This window comes from Poecilia reticulata, linkage group LG19 (genome assembly GCF_000633615.1).
Source record: "Poecilia reticulata strain Guanapo linkage group LG19, Guppy_female_1.0+MT, whole genome shotgun sequence".
NCBI classification, from domain to species: domain Eukaryota; kingdom Metazoa; phylum Chordata; class Actinopteri; order Cyprinodontiformes; family Poeciliidae; genus Poecilia; species Poecilia reticulata.
This window is the reverse complement of record NC_024349.1, coordinates 26,657,358-26,679,877: the sequence shown is the minus strand read 5'-3', so window position 1 is coordinate 26,679,877 and position 22,520 is coordinate 26,657,358. Positions and strand designations below refer to the sequence as shown.

General features: G+C 39.1%; 2 protein-coding genes across 5 annotated transcripts in view; both read left to right on the top strand.

Moving 5' to 3' along the window:
- ryr2a (ryanodine receptor 2a (cardiac)) overlaps positions 1-12,671 on the top strand; it is a 157,389-nt gene extending 144,718 nt beyond the window's left edge. The window contains exons 98-110 of one of the 2 annotated variants that reach the window (XM_017310781.1): positions 217-303; positions 817-1,086; positions 1,392-1,522; positions 1,647-1,689; positions 1,773-1,906; positions 2,517-2,577; positions 3,906-4,052; positions 5,229-5,363; positions 7,976-8,132; positions 8,966-9,030; positions 9,206-9,306; positions 9,940-9,991; positions 10,199-12,671. In XM_017310781.1, coding sequence (XP_017166270.1) covers positions 217-303; positions 817-1,086; positions 1,392-1,522; positions 1,647-1,689; positions 1,773-1,906; positions 2,517-2,577; positions 3,906-4,052; positions 5,229-5,363; positions 7,976-8,132; positions 8,966-9,030; positions 9,206-9,306; positions 9,940-9,991; positions 10,199-10,294 — 1,479 coding nt within the window. In that variant the 3' untranslated portion in view covers positions 10,295-12,671. The remainder of the gene's footprint in view (positions 1-216; positions 304-816; positions 1,087-1,391; positions 1,523-1,646; positions 1,690-1,772; positions 1,907-2,516; positions 2,578-3,905; positions 4,053-5,228; positions 5,364-7,975; positions 8,133-8,965; positions 9,031-9,205; positions 9,307-9,939; positions 9,992-10,198) is intronic. The other variant, XM_017310782.1, reaches the window with a different exon arrangement.
- A 2,133-nt stretch (positions 12,672-14,804) lies between these two features.
- chrm3b (cholinergic receptor, muscarinic 3b) lies at positions 14,805-21,698 on the top strand. 3 transcript variants are annotated; one of them, XM_008438071.2, is made up of 5 exons: positions 14,805-14,876; positions 16,394-16,464; positions 16,610-16,764; positions 18,371-18,666; positions 19,012-21,698. In XM_008438071.2, the coding sequence occupies exons 2-5, from the start codon at positions 16,410-16,412 to the stop codon at positions 20,150-20,152; spliced, it is 1,647 nt and encodes a 548-aa protein (XP_008436293.1). In that variant the 5' UTR covers positions 14,805-14,876; positions 16,394-16,409; the 3' UTR covers positions 20,153-21,698. The 3 variants fall into 3 exon arrangements, with proteins under 3 accessions (XP_008436293.1, XP_017166380.1, XP_008436294.1); XM_017310891.1 differs by lacking the exon at positions 14,805-14,876 and having other exon boundaries at positions 15,478-16,464; positions 18,371-18,451; positions 18,569-18,666; XM_008438072.2 differs by lacking the exon at positions 14,805-14,876 and having other exon boundaries at positions 16,434-16,464; positions 16,610-16,634; positions 16,717-16,764.
- The last annotated feature ends 822 nt before the right edge of the window (positions 21,699-22,520 follow it).

The window sequence follows — 22,520 nt, the reverse complement described above, 5'->3', positions numbered from 1 at the left end:
TCCCGTTCTGTTCTTCCCCGTCCTGCCCTTCACTTTCTGGTCTTTCTGCTCATATCAGGTGGTCAGATCCACCTTCAGTGTTTCAGACGAAAGCAGAAGTATTTTCATGTATGGACTGAATGTTCTCATTCAGTCAGTAGATGAGATGATGTGAAGCATGTTAGAAATGTGTTCCAGAATCATCAATCTGCTCTTGTCTTCCTGTCGTCCCTACAGAACTACTTTGCCAGAAACTTCTACAACATGAGGATGCTGGCCCTGCTTGTTGCATTTGCAATTAATTTTATACTTCTCTTCTATAAGGTAATAGGAAACTGGGTATGGTAGGAACACACACACACACACACACACACACACACACACACACATGCTTTTAGCGCTCTTTTCCAGTTGCCATAATACATTTATGGCAATTGTTTCGGTTAAAAAGGCTTTGAATAGTTGAGGATGATAATAAATGATCTGCAAACATCTGACATGGATAGAAGCCTGGGTCAGGGGTCAGGGGTCAGGGGTCAGAAAATCAGGTCATAGCTAAAGAGTGTCAGGGTTACAGAATGCTTTAAAGCGCAGCATTACTACACAAACTAGGTTTAGTACTTTGTTATCCACATGTAGACTAAAGCAGACTGTTGTTTGAAACAGTTAATAGTTTGTAAAGTATTTGTTCTTTAATTGCAAAGAGCAATTAAAGAACAGATGGTTTTCTTGTAGAGCCCTCCTGAAAAGGAAACAGTATTCTCTTTCTTTTTTCAATGTCTTTTTGTTGTTGTTGTTGCTTTGTTGTGAAAAAACTAGTTAACTTGTTCCTGCCAGGTTTCTACTTCTTCATCCCTGGTGGAAGAGAAGGAAGCTGTTCACAGCAGCAGCCATGCAGACAGCAGTGTCCAGTGGGATCCACTGCTTGGAGAAAGGCTGGAATTGAACGAACGGGTGTCGGATGAGACGGGCGAGCCTCTGAAGCCGGTCTCAGTGCGTTTTGTTCTGGAGGAAAGCAGCGGATACATGGAGCCCATGTTGCGGATCCTGGCTGTTCTCCACACCGTCTTTTCTTTCTTCTGCATCATCGGATACTACTGTCTGAAGGTAAGATTTTTCAAATTACGAAACAAAGCAAAAAAAGCCTCGTTTGGGACAGTATATTTCAATTCAGTTTATTTCTATAGCACCAGTTCACAAGCAATGTCATCTCCAGGCAATTTACAAAAACATGATTCCAACTCAATCACACACATTCCAACTGATCCTAGTTATCAAACAGTACACTATGCTCAGTTAATTATTCAAAGTAGTTTATAATGTTTCTGTCTAAGGAAACCCAGCAGAATGCATCGAGTCATTTAGTGATATTTGAGTCATTTGTCCTGTATTGCTGGTTACGGCTCCTGTAGGTTCCACTGGTAATCTTCAAACGTGAAAAGGAAGTGGCCAGGAAGCTTGAATTTGATGGTCTTTACATCACTGAGCAACCATCTGAGGACGACATTAAAGGACAGTGGGACAGACTTGTGATCAACACTCAGTGAGTGGATCAGAACAGGAACAAAAGGAGCCAGAAAATATTTGCTAATATGCATTCATCTTTTTCTTTTTCTTTTTTACCACTTACACTTCTCTTCACTTCCATAAAAATGTTGTCCTTTCAGATCCTTCCCCAACAACTACTGGGATAAGTTTGTCAAGAGGAAGGTAGGCAAAGGAGTTCACAAAGATGTGAAGTTTAACTGAATGAATTTTGGACATTTTTTCATACAGTCTTTTATCTTGTGCAGGTGATGGATAAGTATGGGGAGTTTTATGGCCATGACCGCATCAGTGAGCTGCTGGGGTTGGACAAAGCTGCTCTGGATTTCAGTGATGCGCACAAGAAAAGAAAACCCAGGAAAGACAGTTCACTGGCCGCTGTGTAAGTGTCTCACTCCAACAGTGTGTGTATGTGTCCTTTTAAGAGCAGGAAAATGAAAACGAAATATTAATGAATAATTAATATGATCTGAAGGTTTCAAGCTTTTCCTGCTTACAGCAAACCAATTACTCTACAATTCAACATTCTTTAAACAGGAAGATGTACTTTCTGCCATTTGGACTGATTGTAAAATAATTGATTTTTTGAACATTTCTACTCGCATAAAATGCTGGCATGTTGAGGTAATTTTAATTTAATAACTTGCGTTGTCATGATCTGGAGTTTTGAGTAAACTAGAAGTCATGTTTGAAAACTCAGTAGCTTTACAGACACGTTAAGGATAGAGCTCTTATTAAAAAGGTTATTGGCATCAGTCCATTGATTTCAATGTTTTCCCATCAATGTCTTTATTGAACTATTGAATATATTACAGAAAAACAACAGAAGAAACACATTCCCTTACTGTCTTCCTTAGAATCATACATACTGAAGCCACTAGTGAGAGATTCAAGCACAGTATTACCCATAGATTTCACATTTTATTACATAAAATGCCTTATTATTTATTATGGATATAAAGAACAGCCAACCTTGTCTTGCGTCCTAACAGGCTCAACTCCATCGATGTGAAGTACCAGATCTGGAAGCTTGGGGTTGTTTTTACTGATAATGTAAGTATTCCAGCAGCCAAAAGAGACGGCATCTAAACATTTAAAACCCACTGTGGGTTTTCAAATGCTTTTCACAATATTAGATTTATTTTAATATCCAGGAATATACTGAACAAAAATATAAATGCCTCATGTCAAATATGAGTTTTATGAACATTTGGGTTACGCAATCTATAGAGAAACTCAAACTATAAATTCAGCAATTACTGATCTTCATATTGGCATTGATAACATCCATTTTTAATGGATTGACAGTCCTTTGAACATAGGGGTCAGGTTGAGGAATTTGATTTTGACCCAGTTGGTTCTGGGGCCGTTACAGACAGTCTGGGCTATGATGCGTCTGTTGTGCAGACCAATAGTCTCATCAGCTGTGTGTGTCGCTAGTCTTAGCCAATCCCGCAGATGGGCGAGCCAGCCGCATGTGGTGATCTTGTGCTGGAGTGGTCACACGTGGCCGGCAAGGATCAGGTCGATTTGCAATAGTGCCAGTCTGTTGGAACCAACTCTTAAGCTGCCTTTTTAATGGACATTGAGCCGTGCAGCTACTGCTCTGGTGGACGTCCCTGCATCCAACATGCCAATGGCACGCTCCGGCATAACTTGTGACATCTGAGGCTTGTGACCAAATGTGACATTTTGGGGCGGCCTTTTACTGTCTCCAGTCCAAGGATTGTCCAGTTGTTGCTCATTTTGTCTGATCACCCACTGGACATGCCCCACCCATGTACTGAGTAAAAAAACAACTCACTGAGTTATGCTCACTGACAGCAAGTTGGATGAAAAAAATGTACATATATCAAGAGAAACATTACTTTTGTACAATAAAATATCAGCAAATACTCATTTACAGTTGTTAACTCAACACGGCAACAATATTTGACATAACATATTTTTGTTCAGTATATATAGTGAGTTCAGTCCAATCAGATATATTCAGTCATTATCCACACAACTGTCAAGGTTTCTTAATAATTATACTTAATTTAAGCACTTTATTTTTGACAGAAATGTGCCTTTTTCATTTCCATTTCAATTATTGGCATAAAGTAATCTTTATGCTAATAATTAGCATTACTAAGCAAAACGTTTTGTAACACAGGACATGCTTGAAGAAGAAATTAATCTATATTCACATATATATAAAACATTTTAACTGAGGTTAGTTCTGATGTTGGAAACCCATAGGAAAGTGCAATAACAAGTCGAACTTTAATTCCAAAACTTTTTATCCAAAACTCCTTTCATATTGTTTATAAATACCATATCATGACATAAGTGTGGTTCCTGCATCAGTCCGTAACCATGGTGCTGTCCCGTTGTTGTAGTCCTTCCTGTATCTGGCCTGGTACATGACCATGTCCATCCTGGGTCACTATAACAACTTCTTCTTTGCTGCCCATCTGCTGGACATTGCTATGGGCTTCAAGACCCTGCGGACCATCCTCTCTTCAGTCACACATAATGGCAAACAGGTAAGCAGACTGTGTGTGTGTGTGTGTGTGTGTGTGTGTGTGTGTGTGTGTGTGTGTGTGTGTGTGTGTGTGTGTGTGTGTGTGTGTGTGTGTGTGTGTTGGTGTCATTGGTCTATACATCTGTCTGATGAGAGGCCCATAGAAGTCATTTGAGGAGTGCCTGCAGTCATTATCCACACAGCTATGGATAATGACCTTCGACTTTGTCATATTAGCCTCTTTAAAAAGTGTGAAGGATTGACCACAAAAAAAATGAATAGATTCATTTGTATACAGACAAGTATTAAAGTGTCACTGATATGATGAAACATGATTTGTTCTAAGCAAAGCATGGTGGAAGGAAAATTCTTCTAATGTAATTATAAAGCAATAAATAAAGTTGTATTTAATTTCTTCAAGTTCAAAGTTAAAAATTAAAAGTTAGAAAAGTCTTGGATTGAGTTTTAATCTTCATGCAGTTAATTATGTTTTGTGAAATACTTCAATAAAATGTCTCAACATGATGTACATGTTATTTGTGTAAACTTTAGTATAGTTAACTCAGTTTAGGGTTTTGTTTTAAGCTTAGTTTTAATAGTTTGGGGTTTATTTGTAAAGGAAATGTTACATTTTGCTTGAGTCAAATGATTCACAATGAATGAATATCAATTACTCACCAAACTTCACCTGTTTTCAAGAACTTAACTTGTTCAGTCAAGTTATAGACTATAGGTTCCTGTAGTGTAACTTCTTCAAAAAAATAACAACAAAACATAAACATTGTGAGAATAAAAAAATGATTTTTCCATCTAGAAAGGAGGTTAAAGTGTTTGTAGAAACAGGAACCCTGACTGCAGACTCTGCTCAGGAGGTTTGCTGTGTTTCCTGTTGGTTTCTGATATGGAGGACATGGGCAACTGCTCAGGGTGGCATCTTGTGGGAGCAGCATGAGCAAAAATAAAAACAGATTTTTTTTTAAATACCACCTGAACATTGCCTCTTTCTTTTGGAGGAATGTTTGTTCTACATTATTCCAGGGTGCTGATGAATGTGTTTGCAAACGGATGCAGGAAGTCAGCACAGACGTTCCAGCTCAGTTAGAGTTGATCAATAATGAAAATCTCCATATCATGGAATTATAAATGTTCTGACCCTGATGGCCATCAAAGTAGTGTTTTCATCCTTCTTGTCTTCCAGCTTGTGCTCACTGTCGGTCTGTTAGCAGTGGTGGTTTACCTCTACACAGTGGTTGCCTTCAACTTCTTTAGAAAGTTTTACAACAAAAGTGAAGATGGAGAACTTCCAGACATGAAGTGTGATGACATGTTGACAGTGAGTATGATAAATATATCCACTTTCATTGATTGTATGTATTGATTGATTGTACGAGGGGGACCCAAAAGTTTCCAGAATGACGCTGCTGCACGCGCGGCTGAAGTTTTGCTTCCTGCTCCAGAAAAAAGCGGCTGATCATCAATTAACATTTCATCATTTTTAAAGCGGGTGAACCACGAGTAAACTTGAGCTTGACACATAGCGTCGTCCTTGTGAGCGGTCTCCAACATTTGAACTGTTTCCGATGCTTTTCTCCCGAGCAGGAAGCAAAGCTTCAGCCGCGCTGCTCATAGAACTTCTCCATGAAGAAAAACGACGGCTGGACAAAACAAAACGGCTCTTCCAAGAAAATTCCCTGCAGGTAGACGAAACCTTCCACATCAACGCCGCTTGGCACACTGACTGAGAAGGCGTGGTGGAACAAATACCTAGCAGCAGAATGGTGTACTACGAAAACTGCGCGTGCAGCAGCGTCATTCTGGAAAGTTTTGGGTACCTCCTCGTATTTGTTATGAGTTTGAATACAAAGAAACAACTGCAGTGACGTTTACATTTGCTTTGACATTTAAATGAATTCCTGTATTTCATGCTGGAGTGGATCAGTGAGAAAATCTAAAGTAATGGAAGTTTTTTTTTAAGAACATAATGTCAAAAGATGGTTGTGTCCATGACTTAGTCTAAAAGTTGGAAAACTGCTGAATGAAAAAGTGTGTAGGCAACTATAACCTTAGTGAACATGTAATGGATTTGCAGCATAATGGTGCAAAAATACAATAGCTTAACAAATGTAAATACAACAAATGTTTGACATGTCACAGTGCATCTAAAAACACTTCTTCTCCAAACTACAATTGCATAATGAAATATGAAGTAGATCTGAACATATTTCGATAAAACATAGTTTTGATTGAATGGCCTTAAATCATGTCTGAAATTATGCTGAAAGTGAAATATGTGAATGTAATCCTGTAGAAAAACAAGCTGGTGGAGCAAAGTTTTACTGATGTCTGGCTTTCTGCCTGATTCATAAATGAACTGAAACCAGTCAGTATCTTACCGCCTGTCTTAACAGGATCATTGGCCTCCATTTATGGTGGGAGAAGCAGGGGTCAGAGCGGTCAGGCCTGGAACCAGGCATGCTTGGTTCTGCAGCTGATAATCTGCTACACTATTGTGTCCTCTGATTATAAAAACCCTACAATTATGTATTTTAATGAGTATCTATGGACATACAGGCTGTAACTGTCTGTTCTCTGCCATGTTTAAGAGATAACTATAAAAAGGAATCTGCCTGTTCGTGTTTCTGCAGTTAGGAAGTACCTTGTGTCACCCAGACGTTTTGGGACACACACACTAATCCGTTTTAGTCACCCACCCGTAGCACTTGATGGAGCAACTGGTTCCTATTAAGGAGCCAATAGTGGCAGCTCTGCCTGCATTGAACCGCGGTAAGATGACAGGAGCTGTGGAGCTTACAGGGATGAACAAGAGGAAGTCTGTAGTCATTTGCCTCATGTTTCAGAGTTTATATAAATGGACTGGATTTAAATAGCTTTTCCAAACATTTTGACCACTCAAAGCGCTTTACACTAGTCACATTCACCCATTCGCACTCACAAACGCTCACACATTTATACACCGATCAGTAGGCAATTTGGAGTTGGGTGCCTACCGAGGGGCACATCGACATGTGGCAGGAGGAAGCTGGAATCGAACCTACAACCTTCTGATCGCAAGACGACCGCTCTACCCACAGAGCCACAGTCGCCCCTTATAGTGGAGTGAAGTGATCATTTTCTTCCTGCCCTGTTTCTTTTTCCCTTGTACCTGGAGGAAAATGGATCTGTTTTCTTCTTCTTCCCTATTTTCCGTTTCATCTCTTCATTTTGGTTCAAAGATATTTTTAGTTTCTTTCCTGTGTTATGACGTATAACTCTTTAATCGAGACCCTTTTATAAGTCATCTGTACATTCTTGGCATCTACTGATGCACCAATATACTTCATATTTAGTTATTTTATTAGATTTTTTTGTGTTCTGTTAGTTTAATCTTTGGTGTGTTTCCTAGCTTACTTTGCAAAGATGTTGTCACTTAAATTCCCATGTTATTACATGTTTTTCCTTTGAAATATATATCAGAACTGACTGAAATAATTGTTTCTGTCCCTTTTTTGTCAGCTAATAGTTTATTAAGGTTGACCTTTTATCAACATCAAACACTTCTATTTCCTTTGTTTACTGTATGTCTACACACCTGTCTACAGTGATGAACTGAAATACTGCTAATTAATGTGCACTGTACCTTTAAATAATGAAAACCACCATGTGGTGCTTCTTGATCATTTGATCATTAATGTTGTAAAGTGTCCTTGGGTAAATACCCACTTTACAACATTAAAAACACAAACTAAACAGTAAAAAATAGCAATAAAACACAAAACCACAAAATCACAAACAAATTAAAGTGAGAAGGCTGACTTCAACAGAGGAGTTTTGAATTGTGTTTTGAAGGTCAGAAGAGAGTTAATATTACGGATTAAATATCAAAACAGCTAAAACAACTTAAAAAACACTTTTTTTTCACCTACTTCCTCTCCATTTCTCGCCCAGTGTTACATGTTTCACATGTATGTGGGCGTTCGAGCAGGAGGAGGGATTGGCGACCAAATTGAGGATCCTGCGGGCGATGAGTACGAGATCTACCGGATCATCTTTGACATTACATTCTTCTTCTTTGTCATTGTAATCCTGCTGGCCATCATACAGGGTGAGAGACGCAGCAAATATATGCTTCTACGGACAAAATGCCTCAGAATGATGGTATCACTGCACTGTCTCATCTCAGGTCAAAAGTAAGAGAAAAACTGAACAAGAACATAATAACTTGTAATTTGGTGAAAGAAAACTCAACACATACTGACAGGGATGACCAAGATAAGAAAGCACAAAAACTTTCCCTGTCCAATTTGCAGATTTTTTTTGTGGAACATGACTCCTAATTAAACTTACAAGTAACCTCATATGGCCCTCCCAGCTCGGCGCCACATGGCTGCGAGGAAGCGCCTCTGTCAATGCTTTCTCACCAATCCCATGCCTGTCCACTAGGTGGCACATTTGGCGAATCTTCCAAATAGCCTTCTGTCCAGTTCAGTACGAGTTCATCGACAAATTTTAAAAGTTTGGCCAAAATCCGACCTTCCAGACAGTTATAGTCCTGTTATCCTGCTATGTGGTGGATTGGTGAGGACTTTCTGTAAGGTTTGATACACATCATGTGTGGAGATCAGAAATCTCCACACATGATGGAATCATCATCATGTTGCACCAAAAATACCTTCATAAAGATGGCTGTACCATTTAAGTTAGTTCACTGAGTAAGCTTCTGAGCATGTGCGATGTCTTCTTAACCTGATATGATACAGGACTTTGCAAAGGAACAAATTGGTTTGTTGAATTCACTGTTATTTAGTTCAACAGTTCGCTGGGTTCAGTTTTTTGAGTGCCTGACAGCTGCTTGTGGTCAACTGGATTTAGCTGTTGAGTTGTAATGCTGCAGAGCTGACTGGCCTGATGAATGTGATTTTTCTCGTCCAATTCCAGGCTTGATCATTGATGCTTTTGGTGAACTGAGAGACCAGCAGGAACAAGTCAAAGAAGACATGGAGGTGAAGACACACAGTCACCAGAAACACATTTGTCTCTGCTCCACCAGCACATTTTCCACCATTCTACCAATTTCATTATTTATTTGATATTCAGATGCAAATTTTAGCTTAACAGCTAGCAGATGTCAGTAATTGTTGGAGAGAACTTGTTACCTTTGTCTTTGTTTTCTTGCAGACCAAATGTTTTATCTGTGGAATAGGAAATGAGTATTTTGACACAGTACCACATGGGTTTGAATCTCACACACTACAAGAGCACAACTTAGCCAACTACTTGTGAGTATCAGAGGCTCCTCTGTGCTTTTATTGGTTGTTCCTGTTATTGCAGCTTGAAGGCAGCTGCTACTTTGGAGCCTTCAGCTGAACTGATGCCTTCCACTTCGCCAAAGTTTCAATGGGCAAAGCACTGCAGCAGCTGTTACTAGGACTATTTATATACGAGTGTCAAAAGGTTTTACATTTAGTAAAGAAATGTAAAAATCAACACATGTTCTCATTCTAATGTGATGGTGACCTTTAATAAGGTCAAAGAGTGACTCCTACATGTTCTTTCTTCCTGTGGAGTTTAAAACCTGTAAATCTCATCATGTTCAGAGACAGTGGTCAGTTAAACTCGATAAAGTTTTTATATGGCTGGTCCTCCAATCAATAAGCTGCATTTGGAATCAAAATTTAAAAAAAAAAACCTCATTAGCTAAACAGGTTTTGGACAGTGAGCTTTGATTTGAGGACTAGTATTAGGTTAGGTGTGTTTTTGGTGAAGGAATAATGTTGTAACATAATAGAACTTGGTTTTTTGTAACATCTCCCCTTAAGTTTGAAGTGATGGTTTTTCTGATAAACTCCAATATTTCTGTACACAGTTCGTTCCATCATCTAATAAATGTAATAAATGTTTGTGTGTTTCAGATTCTTTTTGATGTATCTGATAAACAAAGATGAAACTGAGCACACAGGCCAGGTGAAGCAGCTGCTCTCCACTCAGCTTCTCTTTCATTCTGAGGGACATTTTGCTCTCAGTATTTACGGTCCAGTTCATTCCATATAGTCACTGATATGTTTCATGGTGGATATTTTCTGATAACATTCTTTTCTTTCTTACATCTTGTTAGTTTTAAAATCCTAAAATTAGATGCAATCCTTCTCATGCTTTGTGTTTCTCTTGAAGGAGTCTTATGTATGGAAGATGTACCAGGAGCGCTGCTGGGAGTTTTTTCCTGCTGGTGACTGTTTCCGGAAACAGTATGAGGATCAACTGAACTGAGCTCAGCCTGTCCTTCATCGTGATTCTCTGTTTGCTCTCCGAGAAGCAGCCAAACACTCTGTCCTCTCTGTTCCACGTGTCAGTCCAAGCGGATCCAGATGTCCTTCCCTTCCTCAAGCCATCCTTATTTAGACAGTCAGCCTGCTAACTCTGACCCAACCTTCAGCCCACTTTGTTTGTTTGAATGCTTCTTGTACATAAACAATATAAGATTCTAATATGTACCATATGTGACTGATGGCATGTCGAGATTTTTATCTCAAGTGATCTTTTTGTTTTGTTTGTTTCACTTTATTCTACGTACAGGACATGGTAACATGCAAAAAATAGAGCAGAGAAAATTAAAAGGACGTGAAAAAGCCTGAAAGCCATTCAGGGCAAAAAACTGTTCCACATGTTCATGTTAGCTGTAGATCCAGGAGGTAAAAACACAACACAATTCACTCACTCATTCATTTCCAGCAGAACAAGCAACAGCCGCCATGTTGATGTGACAACTGTGTTGCACATCTGAGCGAGTGAATGCTTCATTCAAGCACCGTGCAGTCTGAGGAGAAACTGGGTGCTGCTGATGAAAACAGAGCTTTCTGGATGATGAAGTTTGCAGATGTTTGTTCATAACCAGCCTGTGTTTAAAGGCTCACTTCTCTTCATTCAAAAAAAWATATATATATATACACACACAATATTCATCCAGCCTATAATAAACAGGTCTCACCTGCTGCTGGAGCAGCTTTAAGATTTGATTTTATTGAGAGGCTTTTAAACTTCAGTTCTAAAGAATTGATGTTATTGACAGTATTGATGGTTTGTTCTAGTGAAGGAGGGACAGAGGAGGGACAGAGGAGGGACGGAGGAGGGACAGCGTCTCCTGAACGGCCGTGTAACAGGAAGCTACACTGGTCACAGTGACGCATCGCTCCAAACAAAGCCGAGTCTTTAGCTACTAACAGGGACACCTTCCACATGTCCGTCTGTTTTAAGGTCTGGACCTTCATTCAAAACAGAATAACAGCATCAGAATATGAATGAGTTTTAGATCGGAGCTGTGTTGTTTCAGAGGTTGCTCCAAAGAAACAGAACCCATCCAGCAATCATTCTTCTGTTGTTATGCTTAGTAATGCTCTTATAAAATACAACAAAATATGTTATTCTTTTCAAGAAATGTTTGGAAATAAAGTCATTGCATGGAAACTATGGCAGTTTAATGAACCTGAAACAATTTAAGGCCAACTATAAATTGCATAAAACTTTTCATTAGGATTATTTAAAGTTTAGTTTTAGGTTTACTGTACATCTAGATGTTAAGTATTTTGACACATTGCATCCCTTAAAGAGAAACATCTTATTTCATCGTGTATCTTTTCCTTACTATATGCAATTTATAAGAGAAATCTTTAATGATGATTTGGTTCAAGCAATACCTCTTCATTGAATGTACTGGAGGGTCTGTATATTGTTAATGGCAAACAAAGATAGGACAACACATTGTTGCTACAGTTTATTTCAGTTAAATAAATGCACGTATTTATTCATTTATTCTATGTTAATTTGTTTGAATGTTCCTTTGCCTTAAAGATGAAGCACATAGAAAGAAGTAATTGGTCCTTTTCCTGTCTTGACTGAAACAATCAAGCTGGTGACTTTGCACTGAACAGGTCATGGTGGTTTTCTTTCCCTCATCAAACCAAATGCACTACGGTCTACAGGAACAGTGCGCTGTCTGAACACCACCATGTTTACGTTTAGGTATTAAAGTGAAGATGGGAATCCTGAAGGGCCGGGTTTCCAACAATCAAGGATGGATCCGGTGAAACAACTTCAGCTTTGAAGTAGTGTTTGCTAGCTTCTGTCTTTCTATCAGCTCTTTCTGATCTCAAAATGATAATGGAATCATTTTTAGTCTTGGTTGATATGTTGAAGTTGCTTCATCGTACAGCCACTAGAGGACTGGAGATGGTGTTGTTCCACGAAGAGCCATGTTTACTGGTTAGGTTAGTGACACTGCATGCATAGTTAGCCTTGCTAACTGACCAGCAGAAAGGGTGAAAGAGGCGGTCACATTGGCAGCCAACATGTGTAATGTGTGTGTGTGTGTGTGTTCCCATGTTGTCATGCCATGCTGACATCATGCCTTTTTTTCTACTCATGCCTCAGACTGAATGATGCCATGAATACAGTTTGTAGAATTTGGATCATGTGAACGTAAACATTTCAATATTTACCATGAGGAGGCATGTTTAGTTTGCCTTTCAGTAGAGCATTATGTCGACCTTTTGAATAAATTATTGCTACTTTTGACCAAGGGAAATGTAAAAGAGGGACCGGGTAAATGAAATTGCATGGTCTGGAAAATAAATCTTTATTTATACATTTGTGAGATGTTGCATATTTATAATTCATGCATTTGCTGATGTATTGTGCTTTTCATTCTTCTGCAGATTGGGACATTTACAAAATGAAACTAAGCTGAGTGTGAAAACAATGGTCCTCACATTAAATGGGAAAACTTTGCAATGAAATGCTCCCACACGCACTATTGACATCTTTCACTTGAACTACTTAAATACTTTTACACACAAGCAAAGTAACTACAGAAGCCAACTTGTTTTTACTTCCACACTTCTGGACATTTCGTAAAGCTTAGATTCTTAAAGACTCCCTGCCACCAGTCACATCCATATAGTATTGCAGTAACAAGGCAATTCTAAGTGCTTTACATGATAAAACAACTTTGATGGTGACTATAAAGCTTTGAGAACTTGCTGCTGATTTCTAAACGACGTCCTCGTCTTTTCAGTAGCAACTTTATATTCTGCCTATTTATTCTTTACTTACTACACATATTCCAACTGGGCTTTATAACAAAACTTTAATCATGAATTCAAAAAAAGAGCCCTTGGTAATGTCAGTGAAACTGTTTGCTTGAGGAAAAGGATCCGGTTGAGCCTCAGTGAATGTAAAGGTGAGTAAAATGACAGCCAAAGAATCACTGAGGCATTAGTGAGAAAATAACCACACAGCTGACACTTCTTCTCTGCTTCAATGAAACACTGAAGAATCCTTCATCATCATCATCATCACTGTCACATGACCAACTGAAATAACTGAAATGTCAGTTGTTAATCTATATGTATGAATCTTTTTTACTAAAACTGAGCAAACATCAGCATCTTCAGATGTAAATTCATATAGTATAGTGTCCTTCTCTAGTAAGCATGTACTTTTCAATTATATAATGTACACCAGAGATATCACAAACAATATATGAGACATCCAGAAAACTTATACACAAGATAATAATCTTGTGTATAAGATTATTATCTTATACACAGATAATAATCTGTGTATAAGATATAAGATGTTTGGAGAACAAAAACCAATGTTATCTGACAGCAGAGAAACGATGCCACCAGCCTGCTGAGCTAACTAAACAAACACAAAGACTATAACTATGTGGTGCTAAACACAAAGGCTCTGACCCTTCTCGGTGGTCAGATATTTTATTCGCACTCAGACATGATCAGCCAAAAGAGTAGAGCTGGCATGATTCCATAATGACATTGAGGATAAGATTGAAATAATCCCCAGTGGGAGGGTAAGATATGAAGAAAAAAAAACAAACAATAAAAAGTCTTGGTAGGTCTTTACATGAGTGAGCAAACAAACAAAACAGGAATTTCTCAAAGCAGTACAAAATTCCAGTCAATCAACTGAAATCTGACCTTTGTTCCCATCTTGCTTGATGAGGAAGGAAAGTTTCCCGTCTATGTCAGAGAAGTTGCTGGCAAAAAAAAAAAAGTTTTTATTCATGGACATTTCAGTTATGACCAAAGACATACAGACATAATGATGTACACTTTTGGGGTCACTGCCAAAACGGAGACATCAACTAAAATATGACATTCAATTAATTGTTTGATGCACCAAACTTTCAGTTCCACAGCTTGTGGCACAGAGCTGCAGAGGTTTATATATGATATATAGCATTTTCATTTTCAGTGCCATGCACCTCTGAAGGTTCCTAGGTGAGGGATCAGACAGAGCGCAGTTCAAAGATGTCCAAAGTTACTTCTGACTTGCACTGGAATTTATTCTGGAGTATCAGAGTAAAGGGGGCTTAATATTAATGCATGCCACACTTTTCAAATTATTATTAGTGAAAGTTCTATACATTATTTGCCTTCCACTTCACAGTTATGCCCTACATTGTGTTTTTGTCATGTTAAATCCTACTAAACTACATTAAAGTCTGTGCTTGTAACATAATAAAATATATACATATATACTTTATTATGTATAAATATATAAAATCAAGCTGTATACATACTTTTTGCTATGTGCTTCACCTATCCATGGCGTTAACCCTTTCTATTACACTTTTGTTAGCTACAGTGATCTTGTGTCAGCGCGGCTCAGAGACGCTCCTCTGCAGGACGTTACAGTTTTTGTCAGAGGCGGAGCTCAGAGTTCCTGCACTGTACGGCCACTAGACTGTCTGAAAGCTGAATGCTGCTCTGGTGGAGCAAAGCTTCTCTGCAGGATGTTCCACTGAACACTTGGAGCTACAGCTGACTGGCAAGTAAGATTGAACTTTTAAAGACTTTCAACTTTGCACTAAAGTGTTTTCTTTTAACCTCTTTATAAAGGTAAACGTTTCATACAGTTTACATGGATTGAGATGATTTTCATTTAAAGTGAAAACATGAAATATGATTTATCTCAAAGTGTTGATTTTCATGTTCACAGTATATGAATGAGGTTTTGGTAAATTAACACATTTGCCAGGTTTCTTATCAAATGCACCGTTTCAATGAAAAAATGTCATTTTTTGGATCACTACAGGTTTGTTCATGCTGGTCACTGACACTAACATTTCAAAAAGCTCCATGCATGGAAATGACACAAAATCCACTCATTTATTATTAGTCATCTCTATCTAATACAGCCTGTATTAGAGATGACTGTACTGCAGTTAAAGGTTGTGCTTTTTGTGGACCAGTGTAATAATTAAAAAGCCATTTTGTTCCTTCTTTTTTAGCACTGTACGTACACCTAACGTTACTGACTGAAGAAAGGCTCTGGGAATATGTGATGATTTTGGCTTTAATTAGTACAGCCTGTATTAGTAATGTCATGTATTCTTTACAGGCTATGCTAATCTATGCCAGAATCAGCAAAACATTGGATCACGAGGATAGAAAACTAACTGAAATATATTGTTTATGTCGTGTAGCTCTCTTGCTGTCTTTGTCATCAGATTCTGCATGTTTTACCTGCTTGGATCCAAAATCTTTTGGGTTAAACACTGGCCTAATCTGAATCAGTTTCACCTTTAAAGGTTCACTTGGAGACAAATTAGATGAATAATAAGTATAAGCATATTTAAAATCAATTAAAAAAAGGCTCTCTAAGGTAATGTTTTCCATCCTTCCTTTCGTCCTGATGCTGATGCCATGCTTCAAGATTCCTTCAAATGTTTCCAAGAAGCAAGAAAGGAAGTCAAGTTGTTTTCTATTTCAGCAGTCACTGCCACCTGATTAAGGCTCCCTGCAAATATTCAGCATAGTTCTGTCACTGCTTGCTAAAAATATAAATATTTTATTCCAGTATCCTACATGCTCTAGTTGTTGCCAAAAGTTTGAGCTTTTCATGCATAAATCTACTATCTGAGGCTCCTTCAATCATATAACCTTACTGTATATATTAAATATGTTTCTAGCCTGTTTAACCTTGAAAATAGATCAAAATCATGGATCAGTTTCAATTAGAAATACCTGAAATCTTGCCATGTTGGACAAAAGTAAAACAAGAACTCTGACATTTTGGTTTCCTCTGCTGTTTCTGTGCTTTATGGGACTCAGAGCCCAACAACTTTGAAATGCCAACACCCACATCATAGAAGACGACCAGTATGTTTCCATGCATGTTCTCTTTTTACCAGCTGATGAACCAGCTGATGAACCAGCTGATGAACCAGCTGATGAACCAGCTGCCTTCAATGATGAAACTGACAGGTTACATTTAAGATCCAGTCCAAACCTTAACTGTCAACATTTAAACTACATTTTGTCTTTTGTTGTGCTTTTGTTTGTCCAGATGGTCATTAACCACAATGAATCTGACTTCTGGGTCTGATCCGACCCACTTCTTCCCTGATAACCCTTCTGGTATGAGAGACCAATTTACACCTCAATCTAACAAAGAGCCACAAGTAGAAATGCACATTACTTTTAGTTTGTGCACATTTACTCTGCAGATTGAATTATGATATATACTAGATGTTTAAAATGTTTTATAACTGTACATTTTCAGGTGGCTCTTTCCGCCAATGGTCCAGGTACTGGAATTTGCATAACATTAGTATTTTTTCAAGAAAAGGAGGAAACAATTCTGAGTCAGCACTTAACATGACCTTCCAGCTGCCTGAAGAGGAATTTGATCCACTGGGAGGTCACACCGTGTGGCAGGTTAAAAACTTTACTTTCATCTCTGTTTTTTGACACTTTTATTCAACATATTTTCCATAATAACAGTGTTATTCCTCATTAGTAAATGGATCAATAAAATGAAATGAAAATAGATTATTTTAACTTGATATCTACAAATTTGGAATAATTCCATCATTCCTTTAAAATAATACCAATATAACTTTGACTGAAGTTTCTTATTTTTCCATAAATGACCCTTACAGAGAAACTACAAAGTCAAAAGAAAAATTTATCTGCAGTTTGTTTCCAGTTAAACATGATGGGAGTGACGGCTGACAGTCCTCTGGAACTCTGGGATTTTCCTTTTTTATAAAACAAAAGAGATTTGTTTTTAATTAGAATTTATTGTTTGCAACTGTACACATGTACAATGAAACTAAAGTCAACTCCAAAAACAATGCAAACAAAGAAATACATATTTACAACTATATATATATATATATATATGTGTGTGTGTGTGTGTGTGTGTGTGTGTGTGTGTGTGTGTGTGTGTGTGTGTGTGTGTGTGTGTGTGTGTGTGTGTATGGACATGCATATACACACATACACAACTCTATATAATTAGTGTGTGAGAGCTTCAGGGTGTTAATTGCTTTGGGAAGAAGCTGGCCTTCAGTCTGTTTGTTTTTGATTTGATGCCTCTGTAGCGCCTCCCAGAGGTCAAACAGGTTGAAGCCAGGCTGGGGGCTTTCCTTGGTGATGACTTCAGCTCTGCTGAGGCAGCGGAAGGTCAGAAAACGTTACTCTGTAGCCTCATCGTGTTTGTAACAGTACAGCTGCTGTTCCATATGCAGTATGTCAGCAGGCTCAACAGAAGGTCAACAGCAGCTTGGAGTTTAGTTTGTACTTCCTGAGTACTCTGAGGAAGTGTAGCCACTTCTCAGTCTTCTTGACTTGCTGTGATGTTTGCAGTAAAGTGCAGAGATGAGGACCCCTGGAAACCTGAAGGTATGGATCCTCTCCACACTTGCTGTTAATGTAGAGAGGAGCTGAGTCAGCTTCCTGAAATCCATGATGGTTTCCTTCCTTGGTTTTCTTGGTGTTCAGAGTGAGGTTGTTCTCTCAGGCTGCCTCATCACCCTGTGAGATGAGTCCGACCACTGTGGTGTCATCAGCAAACCTGACGATGCAGCTGTTGTGGACTGGACTGACGTCTTGGGCATGGAGGCAATAGAGGAGGGGGCACAGCACACAGCCCTGAGGGGAGCCAAGTCTCAGTCTGGGGTTGGTTGGTGAGGAAGTCCTTTATCCACAAGCATGTGAGAGGAAGAACACCGAGAATGACCGGTTCAGTGATGAGTCTGTCCGGGGTTATTGTGTTGAAGGCTGAACTGTAGTCAACAAAAAGCATCTGGACATAACTCTGCTGCTCCAGTTGCTGAGTGGCATCCTCTGTGTGTCTCAGCATGATATGAACTGGTGAGGATCGTAGTGTTGGAGCCTATGGTCTGTGATGTGCTGGAGACCTAGTCTCTCAAAGCACTTCCTAATTACAGGAGTCAGGGCCATCAGACTATATTTTGGGAGTGCACCTAAACTTGACTACTTATTACTTTATTTGGTTACATCTCCTCTTCATTCCCAGGTCATCATCATCGTCTTCCTCACCGGATCCCTTTCTTTCATCACTGTTGTTGGCAACATCCTGGTTTTAGTGTCCTTCAAGGTAAATAAGAGTCTGAAGACGGTTAACAACTACTACCTGCTCAGTCTGGCCTTCGCTGACCTGACTATCGGCACTTTGTCAATGAATCTCTATACTACCTACATCATCATGGGCCAGTGGGCTCTTGGGCCAGTGGTTTGTGACTTGTGGCTTGCAATAGACTATGTGGCCAGTAACGCCTCCGTCATGAACCTGCTCGTCATCAGCTTTGACAGGTAGCTGAAAGTATTTTCATTTACAATTTTCTTCTAAGTGACTGTACGGTTTTGTCTTTTCCATTTAAGAAAACTGAATATATTTGCTCCTATGTAAATATGAATAATGTGACAGTTCTGCCATTATTGCTGCTTTGGACAAGACTCTCTTGTTGTTCATAAACCAATAAAAATTCAGGAAATCAAAGGAAACACACAAAAAAATGTCTAAATGCCCAGTGGAGGCAGCAACGCTCCAGTTGCCTGTGACATAAAAGCACCACTGGAACTCTGTGGTTTGTTTAGATCATACTGCAAAGAACAAACAATTTACAGTCTGTTTTATTACTTTTTGTGTCTCCCCAGGTATTTTTCTGTGACCAGACCTTTGACCTATCGGTCCAAACGAACAACCAAGCGAGCCATGACCATGATTGCATTAGCCTGGTCCATCTCTTTCATTCTCTGGGCCCCGGCCATATTGTTCTGGCAGTACATTGTGGGAGAGCGCACAGTCCAACCCAATGAGTGCTACATCCAGTTCTTGTCCGAGCCCATAATTACCTTCTGCACTGCTATTGCTGCATTCTACTTACCAGTGAGTATCATGGCCATTTTGTTTTGGAAGATCTACCAGGAGACAGAGAAGAGAGCTAAAGATATACAAGGTCTCAAGGGATCTGGGTCAAGCACCAACCCAAGCCAGGCTCAGAACCTGGACAGCAGCAGTGGAAAAGATACAGTTGGCAGCCAGAGGATGTCATCAATCATGCTGCGCCAGATCAGCTCCCAGAGCGTCAGCAGTAATGACATTTGTTTGTCTTCTCCAGGGAGAAACAGGAACAATAATTCCAGCTCACCAGGAGAGGAAAACCAAAAGTGCTGTAGAACGCCATGTTTTCAATTCTCAGCCTTCTGGACTCGTTTTCCTCCATCCAACAGATCCTGCAACACAACAACAAGTACAGTAGAGGAGGCCGAGTGCAGCAGCGTCAACGGTGACATGGCTGCTGCTTCAGAGGTGAACAAGAACAACCAATATTATGAAAGCATCAAAGTTCAGAAAGGCTCAGATGGACTTACTCCCTCATCTTCTCTTGACCAGTCAGTTGCTAAAGCAACCACAGATGCTGTGCTTGCCAAACGCTTTGCCACAAAAGCAAAAATAGAGATCAGTAAGCGCAAGAATGAAAAAAAAGCAAATGAAAAGAAAGCAGCAAGAACTCTGAGCGCTATTCTGTTTGCATTCATAACCACATGGCTGCCGTACAACATCATGGTGTTGGTCAACACTTTCTGTCAGGACTGTATTCCAGAATCTCTGTGGGCTCTGGGGTACTGGCTGTGTTATGTTAACAGCACAGTGAACCCCATGTGCTACGCTCTGTGTAACAAGACTTTCCGGACAACCTTTAGGGATATATTAATATGCCAGTGGAATCGAAACAGGAACAAGCCCAATTTTAATCAAAGGCAGGCTGTCGGCTTCCGAAAGGAGCCTAGATAGATTGTAATACCAGATTGATCCATTAGGTGAAGATATTTTCTTTAGTTTAGATGCGTCACTATCTATCCCTCTGTGGAAAGAACACTCACCTGTTTCTTTTTTACTACCTAAACATGTTCAGTTTATGGGTTTTACTACACCGTGTTGGGAAGCATATGCTCCATGTTTTGACCCTGCATCAGAATCACAATTCCTTTATTGTCATTGTACAAGAAAGCACAACATTTTAAAAATAGCAACTCTTGAAGGCAGTGCAAATAATAATATATGTGTTCAAATATCAGTGGGAAACAAAACCTTGTAAATTTATATTTAGTAAATGATATTTGAACTTGACAGGATAGACCTTGCTTGCAGTTGTATTCATAGTTTTTGTTTTAATTTTTATAAACATATTAAGAGGATATAATAAAAATAATTTATATATTTGGCAATATTGTGGAGGTTTTAAGATGGACAGTAATTTTACACTCAATAATCATATAAAATCCAGAGTCAAGTCTAGTTTTTATTATTTACAGAAGATAGCAAAGATAAAATGTATTCTTTCAAATAAACAGTAATCCATGCCTTCATTTCACCACGACTGGATCACTGTAATTCCCTCCACCTGGAGTCAGGAGTCAGCCAGTCCTCACATGTCTGCAGCTGGGGCAAAATGCTGCTGCCCGTCTTTTAACAGGAACCTGGAACAGAGAGCACATCACCCTGGTCCAGGCTTCTCTCCACTAGCTGCCCATGTATTTTAGAGTTTATTTTAAATTCATTTTGTTTGTTTTTAAGATTTTAAACAGTAACAACCTTTCCTAATTTACCTTAAACAATATGATTTAGGACAGAATGACCTACAGGAGATGACATCACACATCAGAGGACTGATGAAGAGAATGAGATTTGAAAGAAGAGAGGATCCTGTCTGAGCATCCTCACCAGCTGAATCAGGGCAGAATGACTGGAGAGCTGGCTGCACCTCAGAGAGCTTTAGAAAACAGAACCAGAACCTCATCATCTGTTATCAGATCCAGCACAGCTCTGTCACACACACTCAACTCACACATCATGTGCATACACACCAGTAGTCCATGAATACTGAGGAAAACCTACCATCCCTAAGATATCGTGAATATCAGTAGTCACACTTGTACTGAAAAGTAATCATTTCTTTATTTAAAAATCAATTTGAATTCTTTTTAAACTTCTAAAAAAAATTTAAGTCATTATACAGTTTTTTCTCAGTTACTTATGATGGGACCATTTTTTATTGACTTTTGCTGTTTACGAGTCATTCCTATGCAGAAAGCAATGCAATAATTTAATATTTAGTCAAACTATAACTTTTAACAGTGAAAACCTTTTATTAAATTTACATGAAATGACAGATTTGTTTCATGCTGCTTCATATTAAGCCAATGTTCACAAGCTGCCAACCAGCAGCTCAGGTTTGGTTTTTGGTTTCGTGTTTCACCAGATGAGTTGCTTGTAGACGCTGTAATGTGTGATCAGATCAGATCAGAGCTTTGCTGTGATTAAAGATTTCTTAGGTTCATTATCTTGCTTTATTTGTACTCATGCTTATCTGTTATCTACATTAACTGTGTAAATTAAATTCTGACATTTGTCGCCATATAAAGAGTCTAAATATGTGAAAATTTTTCTAACCTGGTCCCTCTGTCCTTCTTCTAGTACACCAACCTGACGCTTAGCTTCACCACCCAGGGCTCCAACTAAGATGTCTACTTTCCGAGCCTCCGCTATTTCTTGAGCATTTAATAGCCCTTGTATTTGTTCTTTCCAATCTCCATAGGAGACATCAGAGTCTGAACCCTTATACTTTGGTACCCAAGGAGCACCAGGATACACCGGCATCATCATTTTTTCTTTTTGTTAAATTTACACCTTAGGTGCTGAACACTGTTCCCGAGCTTGTTATCCTGCCAACAACGCCAATTTATGTAAGGGCCCAGCTTAACGTCAGCTGGTAACCACGGGTTCTCAGACAACAAGGAGGGAGACAGTAACACAGCACCAAGGGAGGACAATTCAATTAGTTAGCTTTTTCTTTTATTCCCCAACGGAATAAAATGCTCCGTTTTCTTTTTGATGAAAAAGTACAATAAAAGTATTAAAATGTTCCAATCAGAGCAAACTAAAATTGTCCAAGAGGTTCAACATCCACAAAGTCCTGTTAGGACGGAAAATCCTGCGCTCCGTCCAGTCTGTAGTAGCAGCCCCAGCGCCACCGCCTCCTGTGGTCACTCCAACCCACTCTAGTTGCTCCGCGTAAAGCGCCGCCCCGCTGGCGTCCTGTTGGGACAAAAACACCTGGCCAGGAGAGCGATCGCTGAGCAGCGGATGTTTTATCTGTCCC